The sequence below is a fragment of the Mesoplodon densirostris genome, chromosome 15 (assembly GCF_025265405.1).
Source record: "Mesoplodon densirostris isolate mMesDen1 chromosome 15, mMesDen1 primary haplotype, whole genome shotgun sequence".
Classification (NCBI taxonomy): domain Eukaryota; kingdom Metazoa; phylum Chordata; class Mammalia; order Artiodactyla; family Ziphiidae; genus Mesoplodon; species Mesoplodon densirostris.
The window spans coordinates 29,995,108-30,013,354 of record NC_082675.1 but is presented as its reverse complement, the minus strand read 5'-3'; the positions used below and the strand labels follow the sequence as shown (position 1 = coordinate 30,013,354).

The 18,247-nt window shown below is 44.4% G+C and overlaps 1 protein-coding gene across 3 annotated transcripts in view; it reads right to left on the bottom strand.

Annotated features, from left to right (window-relative positions):
- Nucleotides 1-18,247, bottom strand: part of PIEZO2 (piezo type mechanosensitive ion channel component 2) — a 351,580-nt gene that overhangs the window by 73,965 nt on the left and 259,368 nt on the right. For 2 of the 3 annotated variants that reach the window (XM_060119106.1, XM_060119107.1), the window contains exons 16-21: nt 16,606-16,754; nt 14,455-14,628; nt 11,986-12,027; nt 5,455-5,487; nt 4,913-5,106; nt 3,174-3,334 (exon numbers count right to left, since the gene is read on the bottom strand). In XM_060119106.1, the coding sequence (XP_059975089.1) occupies nt 3,174-3,334; nt 4,913-5,106; nt 5,455-5,487; nt 11,986-12,027; nt 14,455-14,628; nt 16,606-16,754 (753 nt within the window). The remainder of the gene's footprint in view (nt 1-3,173; nt 3,335-4,912; nt 5,107-5,454; nt 5,488-11,985; nt 12,028-14,454; nt 14,629-16,605; nt 16,755-18,247) is intronic. The other variant, XM_060119108.1, reaches the window with a different exon arrangement.

Genomic DNA, 18,247 nt, shown 5'->3' with positions numbered 1-18,247 from the left:
AACTGGGGATGTGGACTTTGTTCTCATCTTGCCATTTACTGATGGGCTGTTTTTGAGAAAGAATTTTTTTGTATTAATCAAAATTAATAAGCTACGGACAGCAAATATACGCAGCAAATGTCATTGCTGATGGACTGCTCCTGTGGGGATGAGTGGAGCCTTCAAAGCAGAAGAGGTCCCTGCAGGCGGAGGTGAGCACTTCAGAACGCACAAGCCCGGAGAGGCCGTTCTCAGGTGAGCAGTGCCCCTAGATGGTACAAAATTCAGCCACATCCACGCTGGGTTGACATATGGCTCCTTACGAGAACTACGTGCAAGAGGCAGCGTCTATCTCTCCCCCCACCTGTAGTCAGTGTAGAGAGATGTTAAATCCAAGTGTCATGAGGCACCAAGTTGGAGCAGGTCAGTGCGACATTGCAAAACGAGGTTCTGGCCAAACGTGTACAAATTTCCAAACAGTCGATGGGAAACCATGTAGAGATCTGCCAATGGGTCCAGGAGGACACAAATGGGTCAAGACGGTGAAGATGACAGGGGGGGAGCGTGAAGGGGATTCTCTGTAGGGCGGTGCTTCTGTCTGTCCCTCAACCCTGAGATGGTGAGGGTAAGGAGGAGATGCTAATTCTCTACCAAAGTCCTGAGGGAGGCGCTCCAAGCAGGACCCCTCAGCAGTCTCAGTGTGTGCACCTTGGAGTTGGTGACAGGGTTGGGGCACTGATGTCCAATGTCACCCGGAAAATCCAGCAGCAAGGAGAGGATGCTTTGGTGACAGTGCAGGGTCATTGCTTCATTGGGACCCATGTCCAGAGGCAGAGTGGGGACCTCATGCCTACTCCCCCAGGGCTGTTGTGGACATGCACATGGGCCTGTTCGAGCACAGCTCAGGGGGGCGCCCACAAGGCTGTGGGTCCAGGAGGAGTGGGTGCTGGAAACCATGGGCTGGGTGACGGCCCCAGAGCTGCAGCTGGAGCCATCGCAGAGGAGCCTCCGGGAGGAAAAGGGTAGATTTGATCATCCTCAGCCCAGTGTGAGGCCATCCTAGGACAGTGCAAGTCAAATCAGAATATCCCACATCCCCGCCACCCCTGCCCAAGTCCATAACACCAGTCAGTTCATTGGAGCAGGGAGGCGGTGAGGGAGGTGAGTGTGAGAAAGAAAGAAGCAGCTGGAAGAGGACATGTTTCCACTGGGTGAGACCAGAGTTTGCTTATTCTCCGTGGCTAGACAACTCTGATTAATGAACTGAGATCTTGCTTGCTATTCAAGGTAACTACAGGGCTTTCCATTACCTGAGGATGATCAGAATGTGTCTTGCATTTGCACAAGTTCAGTTGTTCTTATAATTATGCCTTGTGTTCTGATGGCTCAGTGCTCCCATGACGTTAATAAGAATCAGCTGTGAACACAGTGATGGTGCCCAGGTACCAAGTCAGTGCAGAGAGGGGAGGCCTCAGAGTTACTGACCCCCAGGACCATGTGGTGACTCACCCTTCAGGTGGGGTGACCTCCTCAGACACACTTGGGGGTCAAACCATCCTACAGCACCAGGATTCAAGCAGTGCCAGCAGTGGGAGGAGAAGAATGTCTCCGATTCATGAGTCTCTTAACGTGTTTTAAAGTTATAGGTGAGAGAGATGGGATCAGAAATGAAAATTTTGGAAGTCTGTGCAATATGTGAATTGTAGGGGAGGAACTGGTCGCATGCCACCAAAGGCCGTTTTTCTAATGGTGCAACAGAGTGAAGAGACCGTAATCCTTTATTTACTTGACAGCCTATTAATAACGCATTCTCAAGACTCATTAGGATGATTTAAAATTATATGTATATATGTCTGCTTTTCATTTAGGATTTATGAGAAAGTGGTGTCATTTAACCCCCTCTTTCTTTCTCCTTCTGGACTCGCCAGGATGGATTCAGAGAGTGGGTCTTCCATGCCCTACTCACACTAATTTCCCTTTCATTGAATGCCCACCCCCATCATTCAATTGTCTTACGATGCCCCCGCACCAACTCTGCCGCACATCAGAAATCATCTGCACACCAGACTTGGTTAATTCAGAAATGGACTTTGTTCATTTTTAGCCACAGGCTTTCTCTGATCCTTTTTCATTGTTCTTTAATATTCCGACCCTCAAATCCTGTCTGAATTGGTCAATTCACCTGTAAAGTTAAAGTGCTTTAACTTTTTTATTCTCAATTAATATACATATTAGGCTAAATTTTAGTTCTAATCAATGTATAGACTTGGTTACTTAACGATGGAGCATGTGTCATTTTCTGCCACAAATCTTACGGGGACAGTGGTTCCTGTTTTGTTCCCACCTGGCCCTGATTACCCATCCACTTCAGATGGTTTGTATGAAAAGGGAGAAAGTCCCAGTTTAGACTGGAGAGCTCACATTAAGGTTTACCCCTTAGTTACCTACTCGTGAAACATTTGGGGTTCATAGTACTGTAGTTGTAATATTAATATTATTACTTAACTTTTAAAAAATTACAGGCAGTCTTTCCTGACCTAATTTTTAGAGGGCAAAGGCTCTTTGAGTTGTCACTAACTCAAAAAGAGTTCAGGGAAATTAGAAATACCTGAAAATTATCTGTTGAAGAAACTGAAAGAAAGCTAACTTCTCACAGTAAACACCAAATCATTGTTGGCTGAATGATGACTCTTCCCTTTTCAGGTAAGAAAACAGAAGTGCCTTTACAATGTTGAAAGACTTTGTGCTTCATATCAGAAACTCCAATCATGAACAGGGTGAGCTCTAAGAAAGATTCTATCAAATTTTGGAACCTGCGTTTCCTTGGTAGCATACACCGGAATGTTATTGCTTTCCCCAAAGAGAATTTATGGAGGTAGATTCCCACGCACGTAGTGCAGAAAAGCATTCTGTCTCATACCCTTCAGTAAAGACTAGATGAAAATCAGGAACCTCTGTGACAGGATCACACTGACGAGGGACTAAGCGGGGGGCCCTTTCTGCCCTGAGATCGCTCCCTCTTCTCAGTATAGCTGTCCTGTGGTTTTCTGTGTGTCAAGTGTATGTGCCTGTCTCAGACCTTGGTGTCCTGACGTCGTGGGAAATCACCCTTAAAAAATCAGGGACAGTTGACAAAGGAAAGTGGCGACGGGCCCTGGTTCGGTTTGGCCTGAGGATAAACAGGCGTCACTTGCCTCTTTCACGGACACCCAGATGATGTAGGAGGAGACGATCTTGATGATGTGAAGCTCCAGGATCCACCACAGGAACGTCTGCAGCTGGTGGAAACACTCCAGGAACTTCAGGAACAGCACCGTGAGGCGGTCAATCACCAGGTGCCACTTGTTCCTCAGATCTGCAGGGCAGGGAATGTGCCCGAGGGCACGAAAAGGGCTTGTGTGTGCGATTACGGTTGAAAGCCTACCTCGTATCATCCCCATGGGAATGAGAAGCTGCAAAATCAGAGTAGTGGATGAATTCTAAGACACCCCAATCTGGAAGAAGGTGGTCCAAGAATCCCACGTCCGGTGATGACTTCGATGTCACACGCCGAGAATGAATGAAGGACAGGCTGCTTTCACCCACCTTTTCATTAAATTTGTGCAAAAAAGAATTTTGACCTTGTTTACTCTTAGGGCTGAGCTATGATTCCTTGATTTCCCCCGAATATTAAGTAGCTGAGTTCCCTCTTCATGACATTTTTCTTGCCAAAACAGTGGTTCCTTAAGCGCCAATCTCCTTGCCGGGGCTTAACTAGGGGGTGGGCAAAGCCCACCAGCCACCCTGGACGAGCCCACCCCTGTCACAGCGGAGGACGGACCTGAGAGGCTGAATGACTGAGTCACAGTTCACCAAGTGCGGCGCTCAGACTCATTCCAGTCATAATTTTTAATCAAATTCGTCATTTTCTACCTTCCACCTTGTGCTAGGGAATAACATTTTGCAGACTGGGGTCATGCTTCTGCCTAGAAGGTCTGTCCCGGTTAATCTGAACAAAAGTCCTCACAGGACTGTTTCACGCAATCAGCCTGTCCCTGCCTTTGCAGACAGAAGCTTCACGGGCCCAGGCAGATAAGACCCAGGGTCTCTGTACGTAGCTTCCTGACCTGGCTGGGGTGTTTGCAACAGGTAATGTACTTGGTTCTGAAGGTTTAAGGAAGGTTTTAGTTATTGTGAAAATGTTTATTTACAGAACGACTCGGGTGACAGTCTCTACAAGATTGAGGTCACACCTGGGCACAGTTTCGAGGTTTCAGGGGCAAGTAAAGAGGGAGCAGGTGAACAGCTACAGCCCAGTCTTTGGTGAGACGTTCTTGTAAAGCTCAAACCTGCCTTTAAGTATAAAATAGAACCTAGTTCTGAGCCCTTGGTCCCCAGAGCTTGGTTTCCGTCACCTGAGGAAGGCACATCCCTCAGATACACAGGGAGCATTTCTGGGCCTCTCCTAGGGTTTCTGCGATGAGTGGGCAAAGGGACCAGTTTGTGCGGAGCTTGTCTTTGGGAGGGATCTTCCTCCTGGTGCTGCCTTTTATTTTCTACTTTGTAAAGCACAGAGCACCAGAAAAGACAAGGGCAGCATCTCAGCCTCACAGCCTCAGAATGTCACCCCTCCCCCACCAAAGGCTATGCTCTCTGGTTCCTCCATGCTTCCTGGGAACTAACAGACTAAACGAAACTGGGCAGGACCCTGCAGGACCCAGACAACCAGCCATCTGCCATCTTCCTCTAAGTCAGAATTACAGGGAAATCACTGGAGCAATTGGAACAGGAAAGCTATGCCTACAGAAACCAATAGACCACACCCTGGTCTCTAGTTCACTGCCTGGGTCGAGTGTATACTCATTTTCTGCACTTGGAGCAAGTCAGTGTTTCATTCCCTCCGTCTGGGAGCCGGCATCTTCTGAGCAGCTCCTGGGGCGGGCGGGCAGCTTACCTGACGTCTCTTCCTCCTCCTCGTCGTCCTCTTCCTCACTGTCCTTGCCGAGCTCGCCCTTCTTGGCCTTTGCCGGGCATCCCCCCGGCTTCTCCTCCCCAGGTCCAGCCAGCTGCTTGGCTTCCACCACCTCCAAGCTGGCGGTCGGCTTCATCATGGCGAGGTCGGGAAGGCTTCCCTCGGGGTGGGCCAGTCTGTGGGCAGAGAGCAGCCGAATCAGGGGAGGGAAGGGTTCCGGGGGATGCGAGTGAGGGGCCCATGAAGGAGGATCAACAAAACGGAAGTCACTACACAGCCTGGCATGTGGGCTTGTTAGCATCCGGTCGCTTTTTATTTTTTAAAGCTCTTTCTAAAAACGAACTGTAAACTCAGGTTTGGTTAGCTCTTCCAATTCAGGTTCTAGTGATGAGTTGGTCATGAGAGCTATCAACACCTAAACTTGACATTTCTCCCACAGGAGAAAATGGTCAGAGTTTAGGATGGAGAAGCATGAAATGGCATTGTGTAGAGCAAGCATTTCATGGCTTCACAGGGGGACTTACTCATTTTGGTAGATTGGTAATTTTTTCTTGATGCTGCTCAAAGTAATTGAAATAGAAAGGAAAAAAAGGAGATGAGAACAGAAGAATTATAAGGAAAGTCAGAGATCAAACATCATGCTATACATCATCCACTATTGCATTCCTGTACACCGGGTGCAGGGGTCCTAATGCCAAGTGCATTCCAGGATGGCAGCCGCAGCGGGCTTTGACTGGGAACCCTGTGCCTGGCAACTGATCTGAGAGTGGACGAGACTGCAGTGGTCAAGGACAGAATGCAGAGACTGCTGAGGCAAATCAGATCATGCTTTTTTAGTAACACAGCAAACCATCCCCCAGGAATCAAGTCATTCACATCTAAGTAGGGATTTTTAAATTCTTAAATAACGTGTAACATCAGTCAACCTTTGCATAGACCAATCCCATTCTGCCATCATCTGAAGCATATGCAGCGGGTGCTAATGCTTTTGGGGGTAAGAAGCCTGCATCACGCCCCATCCTTGGGCACCAGGCGAGCTGTTAGACCAGCTCTCCTGAGAAGACATGCATGAGCCTGGATGAGGGAGCTGAGCCGCTGAGCCTCTGAGCTCGTGGGAGCTGCAGCCTCACCGAGCCCAGCAGACTCTCAGGCGGTCCAGCTGACTTTGTGGTGGATAATAACAAGTACAATCTTTCTCTTCGATTTTTAAAAAACGTGTATCTTTTTATTCATATTCAAATGACTGTTTGAAGGAACATTTGTGGGCAACAGATATTAGGAAAAGGTCTATTGGAATCACACATAGTCCTCTCCCTGTGCAATAATTAATCTATACATTTCAGCCCGGCTGTAACAGGATGGACACTTAATAATGTTATTATATCTGTACCGTTGTGGGCTCTGAGTCAATTATTTCACCTCTCTGGAATTTACTTGTTTTTTGTTTTTTACAGAATGAGGTTTGGCTACATAAAAATCCAAGCTCACATGCAACTTGCTGGTTTTACATTTAAAACGCCTGTGATATTGGATAACTGTGGTCATGAATCTGCATTGTCCTTAGACTGTTAGAGAGGTTCTCCTTCAAAAGTAATTCTTTTTAACAGGGTGTCAAGTAGGTAAATTACAGAGTGTCAGAAATGAATTGTTAATTTAATGAACAAAGAACATTCTGAGGATGGTGGAAGAAATTGTGCAGATATACACTTGCTTATTTTCTTAAGGTAGACAATTCACCCTCCACCTTTGGGCAAGTTCCCCATTCTTGAAACTGTAGTCCCACATCTCCTACACCAGCTCCGTGCATCAACTTTCAGGGTACTTCTTTTCTGTCCCTGCTTCATCAGGACTCTACGTATTAAAGGGTATTAAGGTGAACGTCAGGTGCTACACAAATGTCAATGTTTCTATGTCCTCTTCAGGGTAAGCAAGGGATTGCATTTTACAAGTGAGAAGACACTTTGACAATGACAGAAATTTGTGGATCTTACTGTGGAAGTATGACCACTTATATAATCTACCTCGGCACTGCCATGACTTGATCATGAAAACAACTTTCCAGTAATGAGTGCTATTTGTGGAGGGAAACTCCCAGAGATGAGGCTGTTTCTGCAGTTGCCACTATGGCTATGTAACAAAAGGTCCTCCAGCCACGAGACCCCCAAAGTGCTGTCCAGATTGAGGGGAGATTATTGAACGAAGGAATCACATCAGACTAAAAGAACATCAGACTAAACCTTTTGGAAGTAAGTCCGGAAGATCTACTTCTGGAAACTTGTCAGTTACAGGAGACCTGGGACTTGATGGAGCTGGGGGTGTCGGGGAGAGGGGAGAGAGTTCCTGTGTCTAATGCTGCTCCCTCCTCTCTGACATCATCCTCCTGAGGAAACAGTGACACTGATGCCCTCTGGAGCAGCCTGACCTCCGAGCTTGTAACACAAGGCCACCAAAAAAAAAAAAAAAAAAAGAAAGAAAAGACAAAAGGGGAAGCGTGTATCAGGCTATAATTTACCAGCCTAGGCGTTTGCCATCTGAAATTTCACTGAGAAAATTTGCGTGCATAAAATGAGTACAGATGAAAGTATTTTCAATGCATGGTTGGAGTTTCTATTTTAAAAAGACACTTGTGTGAATCCTTTCGACTTTCATTTTTTTCTCATTTTTCTCATAGCATTTTTTTTGAGGCAATCCAGAATAATGTTAGAAGCATGCTCTTTGGAATCAGAACGACTTAGATTCAAGCCTCAACTAGACATCTTACTAGCGAGAGGACTTGGCAAAGTTCCTAACCATGCCTTTTATTTTATTTTTTAAAAATTTTTATTGAAATATAGTTGATTTACAACATTCCATTAGATTCAGGTGTACAACAAAGTGATTCAGTTTTACATGTATATATATATACACATTGGGTTGGCCAAACACTTCATTGGGGTTTTTCCAATGTTACTGAAAAACCCAAACAAACAGTTTGGCCAACCCAGTATGTATTTGCCATGTCTTTTAAATCTCAGTTTGCTGATCTGTGAAATGGAATAACAGTGCCTACTTCCTGGGATGTTGTGAAAATAGAGGTGATTTCCGTTAAGTGCTTAACACGGTGCTTAGTACACAGGAACATTTTTAGAGTAAAGAACCATCTGCTAATGACAGATTTGCATATACTTTTTGATAATCTGCATCATCAATTCATGCTAAGGAAGAAGCAGAATCAGGACACACCTTCGTGTGGGACCACACAGCACAGGATGCTGGGGTGGGCACTCAATTTGGACTCTAATTCTGTCATCAGCATATTCCTTAATGGCTTGTGTGTTAAAATGGCCATTCAGAGAACAGTGCAAACGTTTCTCCCTCGAGAATCTGTCTCCTATGGTCTCAATGACCAGGGCCTCTTATGGCCACCATCACCTCCCTCTGCCACGTGGCCAGATCGGGTGGGTTTCTGCAGGGCTGGGATCCGACTGCCCAGGGCAGGGTCGAGGCAGAACTGGCTGCCCCTTTGCTGTCACGGACAGCTGTATCGATTCCCCAGGAAAGCCTGTGTACCTTAACTTAGATATGTACCTCCCCTTAACTAATTTTAAAAAGGGATCCTGATTTTTCAAAGACTAAATTAAAAACCACCGTCTAGTGAAAAAAACATTCCCTGAAACTTTCAGCAAAGGAACTTAGGATGCTTGTAATTCTCTGCTGATCCTCACGTGTGGATTATCCCATCACTGGTGGATGACTTCCACTTTGGGATCCAAACCGACCAGCTGATGAACCAGATTCTCCCGGACCCCGCCCCAGCTTCCTTAAATCCCACCGTTTTGCCTGTCTTTCCCCTCAGGGAGCCCATTTCCTTCTCTTTGCATTTTCTTGACCTCGACAGTAACCCTGGTCTTGCTTTTATGATGATGCAAGCTCTGAGCTTAATCCTCTGACTATTTCTTAACCACGATGGTTCTCTCCTCTTGCATTCCAACAGAGCAGGTGACTTTTGTCTGTTTATTCACCCACCCTCTCTCTTTCATGCTTCCGCAGCTCTGTAAGTCAATGTGTGCATTTCTCAATTTGTGTCCACATCATTTTATTCTCCCCTTGAGGACAGAAATCCAGTCTCACTCTGCTCACCTCCCTTTGCTTGGTGTACACGATCATTCCCTGAGTGTTTTTGGTGAGTGAATTCTATACACTGGAGAGGCATTCTAATTTGAAACCAAAGAAACAAATTAAGGAGAGTTGAAGAGGTTTAAGTCTGTACTAGGAGTTGACTTTGAAAAGCCACATATTAAGCTACTTTCCAATAAAGAAAATGGAAATTCTACTACGGTAAAATCCCCTAAGGCCTAAATTCCATTTATTTATAACTACTCCAAGGTAAACTGCACTCACCCCATTCATTAGACTATTAGAAAAAAGGAACTTTCTTGCAAATGTGTACTATTTGTAAGTAATATTTAAAGTAGAAGTTTTAAAACTCTTTAAGATTATATTCTGGAACTCTTAAGCACTTTGAGAAAACTGTATTCACAGATAAGCAGTTGATTTAATTTAATTCAATTTAATGTCACATCTTAACTCTGTGTGGTAGTAATTCCTCCAAAAAAAATCTACTAGACAAGATTGGGTATAATGGCTCTGGTTTGTGTATATGTGGGAGAAATAAATAATCATTACTCCTGTTAAAATCTTCTAAATCAGTCTGTTTACAGATTCAGCTGGAACTTCCTGCAATTTTTCACATCATCAAAATCTTACCAGTCACCCACTGTCCTAAACACACCCGCCACTTCACACCTCGTTAAGGTCAAGTCTAAATTGTAATCGACACAGAAGTCGAATGTAGCTATGTCCCCTCTTTCATTGGAACTCATGTTTACAAACATATTATTCTCCTTATAAAACAGCATTGAGCGTACAGAAATAAATTTTGGGAGATAGAAAGCTTATTTACTTAAATAAAAGGTTCACCCTATCATTGGACACACTTCACGCGCAGCCTTTCAGAGGCACACATTGTCCAGAGAGGGACGGGTTGGTTAGGTCACGTGTCCCTTAAGGCAGAGCTCTGGCCTTTCTTAAAATGTTAGCATTCAGACAAAAATGAGAGATTCCACTGGAAAGAAGACTGAGCTAATGGTGGAATGCTTCAAGTTTTAAATTATTTCAGATGACTTTGCATCTAGATCATTCTAAGAACTCCTGAGTGAATTCACTGGCCTTGTGACTTGGGTTAATGGGCATAGGCTTTCTCTCAAGAGAAAAGTCGGGGACAAAGGGGGCCAAAACTTGTACAGTCGTCCCTCGGTATCCATGGTGGACTGGTTCCAGGACCCCCGAAGATACCAAAAGCCACGGATGCTCAAGTCCCTTATATAAAATGGTGTAGTATTTTCATATAACCTATGCACATCCTCCTGTATACTTTAAATCATCTCTAGATGACTTACAATACCTAATACTATGTGAATGCCATGTAAATAGTAGCTTGCTCACAGCAAATTCAAGTTTTGCTTTGGGGAACTTTCTGGAATTTTTTTTCTTTTCACATATTTTTGATCTGTAGTTGGTTGAACCCATGGATGCAGAACCCGCGGATACAGAAGGCCAAGTGTATCAGCCATCAGAGCCCATCAAACCAATTCCTGACCTCTTGGATGCTCCAGCCACTTCCTCTTAAAGCAAATGGTCAATACTTTATGAGAAACACTGAGGGAGAGAGACAGAGATTGTGCTTCCTTATGTTTAGAAGGATAAGATTGATGTAGCTGCTTGAGATTTCTGGTTCAAGTCTCTGTCTTACTTCTCTGCCTGGCAGCTAAAAACCTGAGGTTGACTTTTCTCTCTCAGGCTGTCCACAAAACTGGCCCCAAAGGGAGCAAGCCTGGACTCCTTCCTCTTCTGCAGAGATCTGCACACGATACGCTAAGTTTTTACACCTCCTTCTATAAGTTCTGCCTCCTAGGGTTTGCTATTTGGTTGTCAGCCTTGGGATTTTACTTAAGATAACGACTAGAAAACCAACAAACCTTTCCCAGGGTTATTTTGTTAAGTGGATTTCTTGCAAAATACATGTTTCTATTAACTAAATTACTGACTTGATTACTAATGACATGAAGTTATGGGAGCGGGCATTTTAATTCACATACTTGATAAAGTAAGAAGAGTTTTGGTAAATTAGACCCCAAAGGCTCTTTTCTCTGAACTCTTAGGGCACTTGAGGGTAACTCTACACATGGCACATGTCAAAGCTCACTCTTTATTATGTGTGGTTACCTGCATGGCTTATCTCCCCAGCTGGGTGATATGCTTCTAAGGTACTGCCCAGCTTTGCCTTTTTGGCAGAAAGCAAATATATTGTGAAGTTGGGTCGTGTAAAATACCGTCCTTCAATACGTTGCTCTTTCAAGTAGACGTATATTTGAAGAAATTGATGCTTTAATTTTCTCTTAACCATAGATTGTTGTGACCATTGTCACTTCATTCAGGAATATCTACTGAGGGTCCACTAATGGTTAAGCCTCCATGGTAAGTGAGATGGATTTTACAGGGACTCCAGGCCTGTGGGGAGGAGGCCTCGGGCAGGGGAGACAAGACAGCCAGACAGATAGGGGCTGAAGGCCAGTGTCGGGGGGCAGCGATGAGAAAGTGCCCCGGGGAATTCAGAGCAAGGGCAGTTCCGCTCAGCGGGGAGCCAGCAGTGATGGGAAGGTCTGTGGAGGAGCTGGTCCTTGAGCTGAGCTCTCCATCACGTGTTCAAGAGGGAGGTGGGCTCGCAGGCTAGCCGGGAACCAACGCTACCAAGGGTGACGTCAGTGGGGCTCGCGGCTGAGCCAGGTCAACGCCGAGGGCCAGCTGAAGACCCACGGCCACCTCCGAGTCCACTCGGCAGCACTGTTCGGTCCAAATGCCGAATGGCTGGGTTTGCAAAAGACATTCAGCGCACCTGCAGGCCACGCCCACTGTCTGATGATGCCATTTTTCACTTACAAGCTAACGAAGCGTTTAACACCCCCAGAGACCATTAACAAAAAGGAAACCGAGAGAGAAAACGTTAAGGTACCCACCTATTTATTATCAGATACACGCGCCCATTGACCTTGGCATGGCTACGCGGGGGCACAAGGAAGCAGGCGGTGGCAGCGGGGGATAGTTGGAGAGAGAAAGAGGAGAGTGTTAGCCAGAGAGGAGGAGCTGATGTCCCGTAAGCTCGGCATCACCACGTGTGTCACCGACATGCTTCATGCACCAGAGGAGGGTCCAGACAGCGAGACTCGTTAGCAGAGAAATCAGAGTCGGGAAATCGCCGGACGGTAACAGTCTCTCCCTCCCTGCCCCCCAGTCACACACCTTGTCAGGAATCTGTAAGGTTTACATGTCCAGAACGCATTTATCAGATAAAATACCACGGAAAACATTAATTCTTGCTCCTTCCCCAGATTAAAAAAAGAAAATCCTCCTAAATGTCCATATTCAACATACTGTTTTCTGAGGTGTTCTAAAACTGAAGTCAGAAAATAGTCATTCTATTTCTATATGCATCACAGTACTTTCTACAACAAATTATGGACAAATTGCAGTGATGGATATTTAAATAAGGAGTGGATATTTAGTACCTTATTAAGTATATATTATATAATAATTACATTGTGATTATGATATATTATATATTTTATCAGTATATAAGGGAAATGATATTCCTGAGAATGCCTACCTAGAACTAATAATAGTTTCACATAAGGTATATCATAAAACACTTTCATAATGCTAACTTTATAAATTCTGGAAGGCTAAACACAATGAATTCTGCTTCAGACACAAGTGACATTTGCCTACAGGGCCTACACAAACCACAAAAACAACAGACAAAACAGGAAAAGGACAGTTGGCTATTCACAGAAACAACAGGACTGGAATCACTTTAAGGGATAAAATGCATCGATTATTCCCAATTTGGGAGGTTTTTTTTTTCCCCCCAAGCATCTACTAAGCGGGCAGGAACAGAGAAGGCAAAAGCAGGACAGTCAATCCCAACTCCGAAAATATGTTTTTCTTCATCATTTTGATTTTAATGTAGCCATTTACTAGCGTTCTAGGGACTAAAACCACCGTGAGGTGAAAATTGCTAGTAAGGAAAATACTACAATGGAAAAGAGCTGCGAAAAAGATGGGATACGTATCTTATGTTCCAAGTTGAAATTTGGGAGGCTTTTATATGAAACTCTTGCATGAAATCCCAAAACACCGAACTTGAGTCCTTCGAACTCCTCGAGTTTCTAGAAAACTGTTTTTCACAGAACCAAAAATGAAATCCTGCATTCCTAAACCATGCAGGTGGCTGCCATTATATACTCTTGCCTCGCCCTTTACATTTTCTTGGAAAAGCAACAGTTAAGGGGGGTGCTCAGGCTGAGCTGCGGCCAGAGGAGGGCCAGCTCCAGCCTCAGACTGAACAGACTGCTTGGCCTCCTTCCCTGTCCTGCCAGGCGAGGGGGTTACGGGCTGGCAGGACACCAGAGGAAACAGGGAGAACACATCTTGACAGAGGCTGCTGTCCTTCTCCAGGACCTACATAATTAAATCAGGTTCTACATACTTAACAGGAACTCTGTGCAACAAATTCAGTTTTCCATAATTCCACTCCTTAGCACAGCAGAACGTAGACAGTTTGATATTTCATAAACTGTGCATGATGAGATACTGCTGGCATCTTCTTTGGATGGACACATTGTTTCCCTTGAAAAAGAGCTAAGGGGGATTTTCAACTGTGGCATCTGTGCTCCTTTGAATACAGCACTTTGCTCCCTTATTTACTTAACAAGTGTTTTTCCAGGAACTGAATCACAGGCTATTATGTGAAGCAGAGAGGAAAATCAGTATCAAGGTTCATTAGACGAATGCTTGTAATTTCCCCGTGACGGAGCAGATCTAGGCATGTGTGATGACCCACTGTGGCTTCAGCACACATGGCCAGGGAGAGCCAGATCCTGCTACTTGTAAACAATTTATGTTTATTGATGGGCAGAACACAACAGGGAGCTGATGAAAGAAAACACTGCCTTCGCTTTCTTTCCTTAAATCTTATTCTGGTTACTCATAGATGGCAGATTCTCTCCTTTTAGCCAAGGTTCTCCCCTTCCAAGATGGAAGGTAGAATTCTGCACTGCGTTCTCACTCACAGCGACTTCTTCTCTGCCTGTTAGTGCGACAGAAAACTCATCCTCCCAATTAGCCAGATTCTGTAAATGTTCTAAAAACACCTCACCGGCCTGGACACAAAAGACACATTACAACCGCTAAGAAATTTCAGTCTACACAGCTACTCTGAACTAATTCACATGCCTGTCAAGATCACTGCATGAACCATCATAAATCACTACCAACTGTTTCTCAAAGTGCCGTCAAATATTCCACATTTTTTCTCATTTTTTCCCCACTTACAGGCTGATACTCATGGCAAGTTCAGGGCTGAGATTCTAAGTGAGATGGTTGGGAGGGTCCAGGCTGCCTTCTTGGAGCTTCCTGCACGGGCTCACCTGTAGATGGCGCTGTCTTCCTTGCTGGGAATGGACTTCAGGTCCGTGAGTTCCAGGAAGCCGTCATGGAAGTAGTGCAGGTGCAGGATGCACACCAACAAGAAGGATGTGGGGATGAATATGCGCGTGAACAGCTCAGCCACCGTGAACTGTTTTAAGCCAAGGTCCTCCAGCCTGCAAAACAAAACGGCTTTCCCCTGTGGGCTCTCCTACCCGAACGTCTACTGGAAGTTGGCTGTTTCACAGTGATTTCATATTGAGTGTTTTCAAGACAGCATTCTCGATGTCCCCATTTCCTGAAGCAGCTGAGCTGTTCTCCACCCCTCTCTCCCCACCCTGCTCTTCAGTGGCACAACTGTCTACCTCGTGCAAAACGCCCCAATCAGGGCGTTCCCCCGACGCTTTCTTTGCCTTCCGGTCTCCACCATCTGCATTCCTTCAACCCTTGAATCTGTCCTCGTTTTCATTTCTAGCACCTCCTATTCTAAGTGGAGCCACCATCCTCACTCGCAGGACACCCCCACTGCTGGCTGACCGTGCTGCTGTGGCTATTCTTGTCCTCCACACACATCACTTTTTCCTCAGCCAGTCAAGGGTGCTTTAAAGACTTTTAGAAATTTCACCATGAACGAGATGCAAACCATCACTACCTACAAGCCTTGCACCTCCAGGTGCCTAGCTGACCTTTCCCACTTCTCCCCTTGCTCCTCACAGGCCAGCCTTCCTGCCTCTCCACACACACACACACACACGCCAAAGTCTGCCCTGCCTCAGGCCCTTTGCATTTGCTGCTCTCTTTTTCTGGAATGTTCGTCCACCTCCCAGCTCCCAACTCACACACTTTTCTAAAGACAAGCTCTTTCCTATTCTTCAGGAGTTTAAATGACACCTCCTCAGGGACTTCCCTGGCTGTCCAGTGGTTAAGATTTGGCGCTTTCACTGGCGAGGGCGTGAGTTCAGTCCCTGCTCGGGGAACTAAGATCGTGCATGCTGCGTGGCGCAGCCAAAAGAAAAAATGATGCCTCCTCAGGGAAGCCTGCCCTGACTACTCCATCTCTAGTTATTGTCCCCCATTCTTCAGTACCTCAACCTGTTTCTGTTTCCTTCACAGACGTGTCGCAGTTGATTCGTTTGTACACTACCTAGGTTTCTGGTTTGTCTCCTCTCCTGGACTATAAACTCCACAGGGCCCAGACTCTGTCTCTCTTGCTTCCTGTTGCATCTTCAGGTACAGAAGAGTGTCTGGCCCAGGGGAGGCACTCAAGAAATATTTGCTGAACTGACTTAAAGATATATTAGTCTAGCTACACGGTGAACCCTCCTTTTAAACTTTCCTCTTGGCTACCTCAGTATACTCAGCTCTATGCCCAGTTCTGGTGGGATTTCTAAACGAACTTCAGAAGTTTACAGAAGCAAATTAGAAAAGCCTAGACTCCTATCTATTTCACGCACAAGAAAGATTTCATCATCACTAGTCTCTGAGCACCTTCCCTGTGGCACCAACTACTCCTTAGATCTTAACACTGGCTCCATCAGTGAGGAGAGGCTGATGTGTTACCTTATGAACCTACTGATGAGGAACTGGGCTCCAGTTAAGAAAGGAGGAAGCATGACAGTGAGGAACCGGACAGGTGTGCTTCACATGAAACTGACACTAGAAAATGCCATTTCATTAATAATGGGCGGAAAATTCACTTTTCAGTTGATATTTATTGAGTACCTACTATGTGCTAAAAGCTCAGGGCAAGGTCATGAGAACCTAAAATGACCAAGACCTGAGTCCTCTTCTGGAGGAACCTTTATTTATTTTTTTTGAATTTTATTTTATTTATTTTTTTATACAGCAGGTTCTTATTAGTTATCCATTTTATACATATTAGAGTATATATGTCCATCCCAATCTCCCAATTCATCCCACCACCACCACCACCCCGTCACTTTCCCCCCTTGGTGTCCATACGTTTGTTCTCTACATCTGGCCTCAATTTCTGCCCTGCAAACCGGTTCATCTGTACCATTTTTCTAGAACTTATAGCCAGTGATGATGTCATGTTTTACTAAAACCTCCCAGAAAGATGTTTTGAACGACACGCATTCACAACTTCATGCTGTTTGTCATTTTCCATCCCACTGTCCACCACAATTACTTACTTTTCTTTTTTCAATCCAGTCATATTTTGCCACAGGCCCGGGAAGTTTTCAAACTGATATGTGTATATAAAGATCAGCACCAGCATCGTGTAGATAACCACCGACATCCAGAAATATTTCAGGATCCGTCTCCACCACTCATAGTGCACCTGAACAACAAATAAGAAAAAAAAAAGTGGTCAGAGGAAAACTCACAAAAATACCTTGTTTATTCAAAGAAGACAGGTGATTCCATTAACAAATGTTTGAAAACAAAGTCAAGTTCATTTTTAGTTTTTGAGGCTCTGTTCCTCGTAGGGTTGGGTGGCTATGGATTGGAATCTGGTTCCACCAGAAGTTGTGAGCTGTGTCTTTGGGCAAAGCTGCTCGACCACCCTGAGCTTGTTTCCTCCTCAAGAGTACTTACTTTCCAGTTGTTCTGAGGATGAAATAATGATGTTTATATCATCATCATTAATAATGATGTTTATCTTGGCATGATGTCTGGTCTATATCTGGTCTACGGGAGGCTTTCAAGGAGGTTATTCCGTCCTTGTGGTCATGGCTGGGGAAATTGCCTCCATTTTGAAATTCAGAGTGATGCCATATGAATACAAATGTGAAACCACCACAGAGAGGAGGCATCCCTCTTTACCAAAACCCTGTGGGTTTTCATTAGAGAACATCTACCTGGGATTTCAAAAGGTATTTCAAAATGTGATTGACCTCAGTTGAGACATTTTCATCTCCACAGGTAATCGACTCTTGTTAATCGAGGTTGCTTTACTTGTTTTCTTGGTTGCCGGCAGGAACGTTTACTGTTACACTTGTGTACATCATCGGGTTCCCACCCATCGTCAGTTACACGGAATTTGTGGAGAGGCTAACTCATTTCAATATAACATTTCATATATTCTAATTAATGAAATACTAAAGCACTCAATGCATTATACATACATTTGTACACACACACAGACACACACGCACATGTGCATGATTTTCTGATTCCAAACTCTGAAATACAAATGAACCGAATATTATCCAGTATTTTAGATTATCCAGCCACGGTTTTTACATTACTATTCAAAAGTGTAATCTAATGATACAGACTTCTTTTTTTAATTAATAATTTTTGAAAAACTTATGAATTTTTTCTGACTTTATTTTACACATGCATTTGTTTTTTTTCAGTTTTGTCATGTTTATTTATTGAAGTATAGTTGATTTACAATGTTGTATAGGTTTCAGGTGTACAGCAAAGTGATTTAGCTATACATTTTTTTTTCAGGTTCTTTTCTTTTATATGTCATTACAAAATACTGGGTATAGTGCCCTGCGCTATACCGTAGGTCCTTGTTTATCTATTTTATATAGAGCAGTGTATATCTGTTAATACCAAACTCCTAATTTATCCCTCCCCCCCTCCCCTTTGGTAACCATATGTTTGTTCTCTATGTCTGTGGGTCTGTTTCTGTTTTGTAAATAAGTTCATTTGTGTGGTATTTTAGATTCCACATGTAAGTGATATCATATGGTACTTATCTTTCTCTGTCTGACTCACTTCACTTAGTAATCTCCAGGTCCATCCGTGTTGCTGCAAATGGCATTATTTTGTTCTTTTCTTATGGCTGAGTAATATTCTATTGTGTATATGTATCACATC